Raw genomic sequence first — 12,485 nt, 5'->3', positions numbered from 1 at the left:
AATCAGGCCCTACTGGTGCTTGGTGATTGGGTCTCAACCACTTCCCTCAGGAGACATGAGGTAATTGTTCTCAGATACTAATATGCAAATGCAGCATCTAGAGTTCAAAAGGACTAGATGCATCACGCTGCAATTTCAGTCATTAGACATAATGGTTTCTAATTCTGATTGTGCACTGCAGCAGGGTGAGAACAGCACACCTTTGTAGCCCAAGCACCTCCAACTACGCAGGCGACCCCCCAGAAGGACAAACTGCCCGACGAAGTGCTTCTTAAAACTCATCTTCATGGTTTCTCCTTTTCTTCATTATGTTCCACCCCTTTTAACAGATCTCTTCTGCTTGGTGATATACCCCCCTATCCCACTCCCCCACCCAAACCCGTATGTCAGTAGGTTTGATCCTCTTTCTTCCCTTGCTCCCAGACCACACATACCCCCCAGGTAGCATGGATGTTGGAGCTGCAGAGATCCCTGTGACTTATATGACCTCTTCACCACTCTGAGAGCACTCACCAGTGGGAGGTATTTTTCCCAAACTAGCACCTTGTGTTACTACCTCCTCAACAAACTCACCCTTGCCACTTAGCAGAGAAAACATTCAGTCATCCCAGATTCCCATGCTTTGTGTTAAGAGGTGGGGCAGGGGACAAAATTCCCCAGTTTCACATCCCCATACTCACTGGTCCCTGGAGACCTGTGCTTTCATGGGCACACAAAAACACTCTTCAGGCCAAGGAAACATTGTGGCAAAAGGAAAACACAGAACTTCCTCTGCAAAATGTAAGGAAATGTGTCGCTATATTTACCTACCAGTCCTCTCCATGAAGCAGGTGATCACTTGATGTTTCACAAATTGACTTATGCCCTTCTAACTGGAAATATCTGCTGAAGAGGTAGGAAGTCATCTCTCTCTCCTGCTCTGACTACTGCAGGTTACTACCTTCTCCCTTGAGTTGAAACTGATGATTCTGTGCCCCCGGGATGTGTAGATGAACAACAAACTTTAACCTTTCTCACTTCAGACTTCTTTTGGAATTGATCAGTCAGCAGAGCCAGCCTATGCACCTGCATTGAGACCAACACAAAAGACACACAGCAACAAGAAAAGAAAACCAGAACTGTCTTTTCAGGGCGCATCTCATATGCTTAAATAGGCTATGACTAAATTAAGCTGCAATCAAGCTTAAGGCATTTCACATGGCAGCTAAGCTGGGACATATGTTCCTCATAAGACTCTACTTCCAGCCTTGCTGTTTTCCAAGCTAAGGAAAGGCTTGATGGTGTATGTACTTTTTGAGGTGGGGGTTCTGCTTAGAGGTTCTCTTCTCGCAGGTGCCCTGTAAGTTGTCACCTTAACATTGAGCCAAAATACCAACATGTAATATTTCTCCCACCGTGTTGCTGGCTGTTACAGTGCGACTTTTGCTTGAAATGTGAAGAGGCTTTAAAAACGCTGATGGCCCTTGGGCGTAGCCACATAAAGTTATTATCTTGTGAAACCATTTATTAAAGGTGACAGCAAAGCTTATTAGCTGGCTTTGTTCTTAACTTGAGTGTAAACAAATGGGTTATCCATGCATAGTGAATTAAATTCTTTCTACACCAGAAAAAAAGGGGGTTAAGCTCCAGCACATAACTTTTCATTGTATGTGTATTGAAAAATGGCACCTGATGGAAACCAAGATAAAAGGCAGGTCTCATTACAACTGTTTAGAGACCAAACTTCATGGCACTAGAACATACTTGGGATGAGACGGTGCTTGCTCAGATCCTGTGACACTGACAATGGGTCTTTGTATTCTGCCCCCTTAAATTTTATAGCAGTGGGTTGCTCCTTGCCAGTATGAGCACACAGCCCAGCATGTGAATTGCTTTCCTTCACTGACATAGTGAGTTCAGGTTTTAGGTATCCAAAGGGTGATTGTCACTCTCAAAATTTATTGGAGTCCTCCAAACTTTCACATTTAAAGCACTGCCCACCCTGATCTCTGTTTTCATAGTTAAATAAACTAAATGCTCCATCTGACATGTTGGCAGCTGCCAGCAGTGGTGGGTATGAGTTGGGTTGACACGATGGGAGGTTTGCTCCTTCACCGACTCCAGCTTGGCCAGAGCTCTACAGAACTGCATCAGCTTGCAGGGCCATCAGGCAGCCCCTGAGCCACGAGTACTGTTATGGTTGGCTGGGGGCATAGCAGTGAGCAAGAGCCAAGCTGTGCCTGGGGTAAATCTGGGGACATGGAAGGGCAAAGTGTGTCCCTCTGCCAGTGGCAGCAAGGTAATAGATTAGATTAGCTTTATCATCTAACCCTGAATTTCCTTGAAAGCAAATAAGACTTCTATTATCCCCTCACCCCAAACCTACTGGAAAAGCAAAGAGTGTCTATATGCCATATGTGATTGCATGACAGCTGCTGAATATGCCATACCTCCCTGTACAGGGTGTCCGTCTCCATTAGATGCCTCCTGGCATGCCAATGATTTCAGCCTGAACATGCTGAAATGTTTCAGTCATGAACTATAAAATAGTGAAAAATATTGGTTTGGCATGAATGACTGGTGAATCATCAGCATTTGTAATTGTTTGGGGGTATGGAGGTAGTCTTGGCTTATTTGTATTCTGGTTTCACATGAGAACATTGATATGAAACAGCAGTAATTGAATCTGATAAGCTCTGGTGAGCCTTCCCCCAGGAGAGGAGGTACGATTTAGAGAAAGATACAAGAGTACAGAGGGAACTCTGGAAGGATGCATGGAGACTTGCAGGTTGCCTCACATCGCAACTCATAGATTTTATATACTCCTAAAATGAGTGATCATCATTTCAGGTACAGCTAATTACCTAAGACTAAATTACGATTGTATCTGCCATGAGAAGGATGAAATTCAAGGCGTTTCCTCCCCTCTCCCCCTCCTTTTTTTTTTTTTTTGTCTGTCTGTTAAAGCTTTCTTTGAAAATACAGGGATCTTAGACAGCATAAGACTGCAGTCTGTGAGTCTGTGGTGGCAAATGTTGTTTCTCTTCCTGCCAGTGTTTGTGCACAGGCTTAGTGGGGTGACTGTGTTGAGGAGAAATGCTGTAGTCCACAGGAAACAAGGCAACATCACACCTGTGGTGTGGTCCTCTGTTCTCTCCAAACTGAAATGGCTCAGTAAGAGACCCCTGATCTAAGGTTTGGATTGCACTTTTACATTTTCCTGACTTGCAAATTCACAGGCTATAGCTATGTGAGCTACAGCCAAAGGGGTATGTTGGTCTTAGCCTATGAAAGCAGACTCAGAAGACCAAGGGGCTGATGGACAAACTCTTTACATTCCCTTCAGGGAAAGAGCAGTTTCTGTTGGTACAACCAGCAATGCTATAACTGCCCCACTTGTGAAAAGGGAATGGGAGTAAAGGTTGAAGGCAGGAGCTGAGAAATAGTGAGCAAAGCTGGCAAAACTTGGAGAAGGTGCAGTTCACTTTCCCAAAGCACTTCATGATCTCACTTCATGAGCTGTGTCTCATCATCCTGGGAGAGCTGGGCTTGCTCAGCCTGGAGAACAGAAGGCTCCAGGGAGACCTTAGAGCAGCTTCCAGTGCCTAAAGGGGCCAACAGGAAATCTGGAGAAGGGCATTTAACAAGGGCCTGTGGTGACAGGACAAGGGGAAATAGTTTTAAACTGACAGAGGGGGACTGAGATATTAGGACGAAATTCTTTACTGTGAGAGTGGTAAAGCACTTCTCCTTACCCCGTTGACTGCTATGGAGCTGTCCTGGGGCCTTCTATAGAGAGCTGTGATGCACAAGGATCTCCTTGTCACACAACACTGCAGGTCGCTTACTGCCCAAAGTTTTCAAGATTCAGAAAGCAGATTAAAAAAGCAGCTTAAAAAGGAATTTGATCCTCACTGAAATAGACTGAAATGAGGAAATCCTAGTGTATATCTATACTTAGGTAAAAATCTGGGATCAGTCAAGATGCGTCTGCCAATGGAAATAAAGTAATTTTCACAATGAGTGATATTTGCAATAAATAGTCTGCCTGCTAATTTCATTTTGTGGTCTGATTGACTTAATAAATCACTTGATCTACATCACTGGAGGAAAAATCTATCTCAGCTTCTAGACTGGCACAAAACTGCAGACTCAGATACAAATAAAGATACAAATACAGACAGAAACAAATAGAGGACAGAAACAGAATGTTTAACACCAGTTGACAAACAGCTAGGAAGCATTCCTACTTTCCCAGGGCCAAAAATTACTGCGTATTCATAAACCTTGTTTGTAAAAGCACAGGGCAAAACCCAATGTGTTGCTCTTGCACTGGCCTTGCAGGCCATCTCTAGGAACAGAAACTGTACTTCTGGCACAGGCTGTCTCCCTGTTCCTTGACAAGATTTGAGGGGCAGTGCTGAGTTTTTTGTAGATTGTGTGATTCAATGGAACATATTAGATCAAATGCTTTGCACCAAACAGGTATTAAGGGCATGCGTCAGGGATGACAGTGTAATGTGATAGAGGTCCTGTGACAGAAAAGAAGGTAAGCAAGGTAGCAGCAATGATCCACCAGGATGCAAAATTCATGGTGCAGATCCTTAATTAATTTAATTTTAAGGAAAAAATAAAATTGCTTATGTCAGATCTGCTGTGAGCAGTAACGCTTAAAGCAAAATATAATTCCAATTGCCAGATCCAGGTGATTTTTACCCAGAAATTTTCGTTTATAAGGTTCTCCTAGAAAAACCTCAAACCCAAACACACTTTCCAGCAAGGGGCAGCTGAATGCTAATCTACTGATGCCAATAGAGCGAGTGCAGTGTTTTCATAGATTCTTGCGCTCACAACTCCACGTTTATCTTTGCAACTCCTAAAACCAGGTAAGTCACTGGAGAAGCACTGAAGTGTCACAAGCATTCCTCTTGGAGCTTCCTTGGACAGTTTGTCTGCTTTTGGTGCTTCTCACCAGGTTTGAATTTACATTACCGCTGCTGAATGGTTTGCTTAACTGACCTTCAGTCAAATCTTATTAATGTAACAGTTTCTGAAAGAGGTTTAGCCAAGCCAGTTCCTATGGGAACATCCCGTCCAGTAGGGTATGTCTACCTGCATATGTCCCAAACATATGTGTCTACTTTACAGAGAAATATATTCAATGGCTGCTGTCAGAAATTAAAATTTCCCTGTGTCTCCATCTGCTCAATAGGATATAGAAAATACTTTTCAAAGGGTTACTCCACCTATTAAATTAGAATAACTGCTGATGCAATGACTATAATTTAAAAGACAATAATACAATTATAAAAGGAAGATTACTACAAAAACTTCTCTCCAAAGTTAAAAATAAAATGGTAAAAGAAAAAAATTATCCTGATTTATTTTGTGTAGTTTATTTTGGGAATCTGCCTGTTTTTCAATAACAAAATTTGCCAATGAGAGCTTTTGAACACGAAAATACTCTTGTAAAGTAAATCTTAGCATTAGGCTTTTCCTGCAGAAATAATACAGGGTTACTGAAATTAAAATGTAAATGTAAATACTTAAGCCTCTTTCAAATCTCTCACAGAAATAATCAGACTTTTTAAACCACAGTTAGCTATTCTACAGCCTCATCCCAAGAGAAATAATACCACATGGTCCATTAACTGACTGGGGCAGATGCATCAGAAACTCAGCTGTAGAAAAAGAAACATTTGCAATCTTAAAAATAATTTTATTTTTCCTTTTCATTTTAGTGCCATCACACAGACTAAATTTATCCCCAGCCTCATACAAAGCGCCTTGTTCCCAGGAGCAGTAGAAATGCTGAATAAGGAATTAAAAAGCATAGGAAGAAGAAGCTGTAGTTTGCCTGTTTGTTTTGCAATACCTGCTACATTATTACAGAGCATCCAGCTCCCTTCTTCATTCCCTGTGTTGAGGCTGAATCTTACTGTTGAAAATTCAAAACTAGATGAAAGCAAAGGAGTATGTCACACCATTCTGAAGACAGAAGGGAGAAATTCTGCAGCAGCAATAGTGCTTCAGTCATTTTACTTTCATAATTAAATATTTTTTAGGCTCACAAGATTATGCAATGCACATAGGCATATTGCTCTTAATGTCTTGTTCTCCTTACAGTTATAATTAGACTTGTAAACACTAATTTATGTATAATTTTTGCAACCAGCCTCTGATGGAAATGCTATAAATAGACTGACTTGGATGGCATCAAGTTTTTTGGTGCATACAGCCTTTGCATTTCCATTGCTGTTTGGTGCAGTAGGACCTGGCTGTCTACTCGTTCTCTTTCTCCTGGTGTTGCTGGGGTTTTATTTTCTATTATTTTCTTTGACATTTCCGTATGAAAATGTTGTGTGAACATGCTAAACTTCTGGAGAAAAGCAGTAAAAGCAATTGTCACAAGAAATTCTTGGCTGGCACAAAGCTCAGGACTTTGCATTGTGCAAAGCTCTGTCAGCAAGGGAGCAAATGCTGAAAGCCCTGATGGATAATCTATCTTTCAAATTATTCTATCACTTACACTTCTTAGAAGCTATCAGTATTCGTAACTTGTAATTGCTCATCTTTCTACATGCCAGATTTCACTCACTTGAAGCAATTCACACTTGTCCTTGGTGCAGACATGCCCTCAAATTTCTATGAATCAGGTTTAAATGTATCTTGGTAGCCCACTTACAGTATTCCTCTTACTTATTCTCAGTTTACATAAGATTTGCAAGCTCTGAATTTGGCCTTGAATTTTCTTTTCACATGGCTTTAGAATGCAGCTGAAAGCTGAAGCTTTCCCTTCATTTTAAATCACAAGAAAAGAAGAGTTTGGAGGTTTTAAGCATGTGTTTATCTGCATGTTTCAAAAAATATATTCTTATTTGTCATTTTCTCAAATATTGGCCTTATCTTGCTTCAAGCAAAAGGCCTGTTTGGTTATTTACTGGGAAACCAGCAGTGTGTTTGTTTAAAATTCAGCCCGAACTTGCTTGAAATCTAGTTCCAATTCCTTTTGAAAACATCCTTGGGCCTCTCAGGTTCTCAAACTAGGACCACTCTTTCAGGGCACAGGTCTGGTTTTGCATGCTAAATGTGGGGGTTATACCTGTGTTTAAAATTGAAACAAGTTCTCCTGTTCAGGTAGACAAAATGCTGGAGTCTCTCTGGGTACAACTATAGAATGATTCAATATAGTCCTAACACTTAGAGCCACCATCCTTATTGACACCCCTGTATACAATTTCAAATGCAGTGGAATAACCTATTTAAAATTAGAGCACATTTGCAGATTATAGAGCATGACAACATGATTTGTCCCATTGCAATGAATTTCATGGTTTGCAGTTCAAGCCCAACTCCAGATGCGCTGGCAGAGCAACAGGCACTGTTGTCACAGCAGGCACACCACACTGCCCCACACTACCAACCAGCTTGGGATATCCAGAGAGGCGGGGCTACAGCTTGGGTCATTGCAGGCCCATTCACAGCACTCTTGCACTGTACTAATGCAGCCACAGCCCCCACCCTAGTGTAAATGCCATGTGGGTTCACTGAAATTCTATTAAGGATAGGGGTTTCCACTTTTTTCCTCAAGCTGCAGACCAAATCAGGAGAGATGTTCATAGAATCACAGAATGGTTTGGGTTGGAGGGACATTAAAGCTCATCCAGTTCCAACCCTCTGCCATGACCATGGACACTTCCCACTAGACCAGGTTGCTCAAAGCCACATTCAACCTGGCCTTGAACACTGCCAGGGATGGGGCAGCCACAGCTTCTCTGGGCAATCTGTGCCAGCACCTCACACCCTCACTTCTTCCTAATATCCAGTCTCAATCTCCCCTCTGTCAGTTTAAAGCCATTCCCCCTTGTCCTGTCCCTGCACGCCCTTGTCAAAAGTCCCTCTTCAGATTTCTTGTCAGCCCCTTCAAGCACTGGAAGCTGCCCTAAGCTCTCCTTGAAGTCTTCTCCAGGCTGCACAAGCCCAACTCTCTCAGCATGTCTCCATAGCAGAATTGCTCCAGCCCTTGAAGCATCTTTGTGACCTCCTCTGGACTCTCTTCAACAGCTCCACATTCCTCTTGTTTTGGGGGCACCATAGCTGGACACAGGACTGCAGTGAGGATCTCAGCAGAGTGGAGTAGAAGGGGAGAATCCCTTTCCTTGACCTTTCTGAGTGTTCTTGTAGCCACCACTTAGATGGAAAAATAACATCAAGGACAGGATTTCAGTTTTAGCTGCTTTGATTCAGTAAAGGGAATGCTCAGGGTGAGTAATGGCATCTTTAATCAGCCTAGCCCTTGCACACACTTCAAAACACCTTAAAGTTAAATCAGTGCTGAAGTAAGACCTTTGTAAAGTTAGCAGCCAAACAAGAAATGCAATCTAGCTGTGTCGACATAATTGAGTATTCCAGCAAGGCCTGTGAGACATAAAACAGGTTTGGAAATCCAGTATCTTCACAACAAATGGGCTATGCAGCATATTAGTAAATTTAAGCTTTTGGATTTTGTGGTAGTTACATCAGTTGTTTCAACAATATTAGAATGTTTTCCAGTATAGAAAGAATTTGTATTAGTCACTTCACATCTCAAGGCATAAATAGGTAAAGATAAATATGAATCAGAAAATTTCTTTCATGTTTTATTTGAATTTATATCACATCCACAAAAATAGAAACATTCTTTAGAACCATTTTCTGATACATAGTCTCCAAGCTGAGATTTACAGTGGCAATAGTGAAATATCTAACTTGGATTTGTCTCCACATGTATGCATTGAAGATGATGTGAGAAGCAAGCAGGAATTATGCAATGTGCTGCAGAAAGGAAGATGAAAATGTAACTGAACATTTTAATGTCTGGGTGGTTCACCAGCCTACATACAGTTTCTCAGGATGTTTTCAGAGTTAATTGCTCTATTTTTGTGCAGAAAATATAAGTTTGAGAGTGCTCATGCCAACACATTTAACATTGTGATTTGCATGTAACTATATAAATATAATATACTTTCCAATCTAGAGCTTTATACATATGAAAAATTATGGTACAACAAAAATCTATACACATGGTGCTACCAGTTCAGCAGCTGTTAACTCAAAGGATACATCTAAAAATATGATTGCTCAGCTTCTGAAATATAAAAGAGCAATCAGAAATGCTTTTTGTTTAAATAGTAGTTTACATAAACATTCATCTCTTCATTTTCTCCATTTGCTTAGGTCTGGTAAAAAAGCCAAAACCCTCCCTTTGGCTGTTTGGATCTGTCCTTGGCAAGAACTGTAATTTTGAAAAGTCCTTTGTGTTTGTCTTCAGCAAAGGTTAATATGTTTGTAAAACAAAGTAAATGTTGGCTGGTTTCTATTCCAACTTTGTGCTATTGTAATGCTGAATGACAAATACCTAATCTGAAAAGTTCTGCAGAATGGGAATAGAAACTTGCACAATTTACGTGTGCTGAACGACGTGACAATGGAAGACTGACATTTATACTGCGCCCAAAATAAATCACCCTCTAGATTTATACAGTATGCTTCTAAATAAAGCTTTACCTTTCAAAACTTTTAAAAGCAGGTTTAGCTGCTGCTCTGTAACCAAGTGGTGACACGTGTCTGTCACAAGTTCATTTTTGCTCCCCAGAAGTCTGGTGAGAGGTCTGGGAGAAAGCAGCTTTATGAAGATACTACAATCAGTTACTGTGAGATGTATGGTCCTGAGATAAGGTACAACAGTATTGTGGATTTCTGATGGTACCAATGATTTCAGATTTCATCCAAGGTGTGGAGGGGGGTGGTGGGGTGTGAAGAGCATGGAGCAAAGGGCTGCAAATAACCATGGGTTGGGGGGAAGGAGCAGTCTTTAAGGCAGAGAGAAGGTGCTCTCCTTGTCTGGTGTCCTGGTTCTTGTTATATGCACTACAAAATGATGGTAAAGGCAGTGGAATGGAGCTAATCAATCTAAAAAAAAAGGAAATTCTTGAGTTGCGCAAAAGCAAGCACAGTCAGTCCAGAAAAAAAAAACCCAGAGAAATAGACTGAGAGAAGAAATGCTTTGAAGTACAGAGGCTCATTATTTGATTTGTAAATAAGACGAACCTCTCTCCACCCAGGTTATGAAAAGTAAAAATTGTCGTGTATGTGTAATTGATGGTGACAGCTCTGGCAAACACGGTGTGGGAGGTGGTGTTATTGTTTGACATGCCCTACATGCGTAGATAACAAGTTAGGCTCTCATGTTTGCTTATAAATTGTCTCTAAGCACATTTGATACCCTTTATACTGATAATTCTGTTGTCTCTTGGTTTCATCTCTAAAAATGGAATATCCTACAACCTCCAGCTGCACCTTGCTGTATTTCAAGATAATATGGATTGAAGTCCAGGGGACACCTGTGGAAATGGATATTGGATGGACTTAATATTCTTAATTGCTTTTTTTTTGGGGGGGGTTGGTGTTGTTTTTTTCCCCTGGACTTCTCAGCCTCTGTTCTGTTTTCCAAATTCCCCATCCCTGAAAAAGTGGGTTGGAGTTAATATTGGTTTCACCCCTGTTAACATCACCAAGAAAATTCTGTTTCTCAACTCCCACATCTCATGTCTTCAGTGACTCAGTAAAGTGCTGCCTCCTCTAGTTTTTATTTCCCCATGTTCTACATGTACTTGGTACCAGCAGGAAGCATCTGTGACTTGGATAAAAAAAATAGCTGCCAGTGAACATTCAGTCTCCACATGGGACTGCTAGAGATGAGCCCAAGATACTGACCCAGATCTGAATGTCCCCAAAAATCTGTGTCTTTATGTTGGTGGGTCTTCCTCTAAGAACAAGCACAGTTGACAAATACAATATACAATTAGTCTTGAGAAAAGTAGGGGAAACTAATATTTTACATGCAATAGAGCTATGCATTTATCAAAAGGTTTTGAAACTATCTGTCCAAGTGAGACTTGACCTGCCAGGAGGACCATATGACTTGAAGGAACTGGGGAGATTCTCTCTCATGCCATGGGATTAATATAAGTTCTGTTTGCCCACCTCCTCACTGTTTCATATTGCATGGATGTGAATGCTTTAATTAGGCATATAAGAAGGTGGAAGGAGTATTAATATTTCTGCTGAGAAACTGGTGTCTTTTAGTAAGTTTGCCCAGTTGGAAAACAGTCGTCTTCCTTCAATAGCTTCTGGTCCTGAGATTGACTCTTTTCCTGCAGTTCACCTCAAAGATGTTAGTTAAAAACAAATAACCCTTTTCCTGGGATGAGCTGAATGCCCTTTGGAGGTTAGGGAGGATACTCAGTACCAGGTAAGCTCAGGTCCTAAACTTCTGCCTACAAAAGAAGGTCCCAGTGGAGGAAGTAGGATGGGTTCTCCAAATAAATGCTGACAGACACATTGCAACACTACTGTTCTCAGTGACTAGGATAAGCTAGCTGAAAAGGAACCCACCATCTGATTCAACAAAAGCAATTAGAAGCCAGCAAAACACTCAGAAATCAGAAGGGAGGAACAAGTAATATCAGCCAACTGAAGCTATATACCAGCTGACTATGGAAGAAGACTACTTGGCTCAGAGATGCTGTACTGTTTCCTCCACTTATGGTTGCCTTCCAAAGTAGGTTATCATACTCCCTAAATGCCCTAGTATTTAGCTCCTTCCCTTTCTTTGCATGAGTTGTAAATCACATTATGCCTGTATGATTAAAAAAAAAAAAGAAGAGAAAAACTTCACAAGAAGGGAAAAATAATCATAATTCTATAATGTTAACTTATATCACAGAAAACTGTGTACATTTTTTCCCCATACAGGACATACTTCAAATAAAATAATTTTAACACCAATAATGATAATGTTCCTTCTTCCCGACAGAAGTAGAATTGGTTTTTCACCCTAGTTTGGTATATAAATATAAGAAAATAGTCTTTGAATATTTACATCCAGATGTTTAAAATGTTATTTCTTAACATATTTAATTCTCATTTTCTCTCCAGCCACGGGCATTCTTTCCAAATTTATACACCAATCTCCGACCATCCACACGCTCCAGGATTTCTCTTTTATAATAGTATCTGTTGAAATAAAAACATAGAGAAAGATTTAACATTACATTCACCTATGGTCCCAAAAGGCCATTGCCAACTAGGCAATCTCTCAGCTAGCTGAAAAATCTTTATTTTCTATTGATACATATAATACGTAAGATTATTATAAAAGAGAAGAAAAATTGATGTTTTCTTTTTACTTTATATTAGTTATCTTCTGAGTTGGAATTTCACTACTTTTCAGGTCATAGCTGTCATGGTTCAAGTCCTGTCAGTAACTCAGATCTATGCAGCCCTCTCACTCACTCCCCCCCTTCAATCCCCCCCGGCCCTGCTCCCAGAGGGACAGGGAGGAGAATCGAAAAAATGTAACTCCCACGGGCTGAGAGAAGAACAGTTCAGTAACTAAGGTATAACACAAACCACTACTGCTACCACCAATAATAATGATAAGGGAAATAACAAGGGAAGATAAT

At 40.8% G+C, this 12,485-nt stretch overlaps 1 protein-coding gene across 3 annotated transcripts in view; it reads right to left on the bottom strand.

Annotated features, from left to right (window-relative positions):
- Positions 1–8,594: 8,594 nt before the first annotated feature.
- Positions 8,595–12,485, bottom strand: part of EHF (ETS homologous factor) — a 34,984-nt gene continuing 31,093 nt past the window's right edge. For 2 of the 3 annotated variants that reach the window (XM_031050309.2, XM_005150622.3), the window contains exon 9: positions 10,746–12,036. In XM_031050309.2, coding sequence (XP_030906169.1) covers positions 11,937–12,036 — 100 coding nt within the window. In that variant the 3' untranslated portion in view covers positions 10,746–11,936. Of the gene's footprint in view, positions 9,931–10,745; positions 12,037–12,485 lie in introns of those variants that run through there. The other variant, XM_031050310.2, reaches the window with a different exon arrangement.

Source organism: Melopsittacus undulatus, chromosome 8 (assembly GCF_012275295.1).
Source record: "Melopsittacus undulatus isolate bMelUnd1 chromosome 8, bMelUnd1.mat.Z, whole genome shotgun sequence".
NCBI classification, from domain to species: Eukaryota; Metazoa; Chordata; class Aves; order Psittaciformes; family Psittaculidae; genus Melopsittacus; species Melopsittacus undulatus.
The sequence above is the reverse complement of the archived record's forward strand: the minus strand, read 5'-3'. Positions and strand labels throughout refer to the sequence as shown.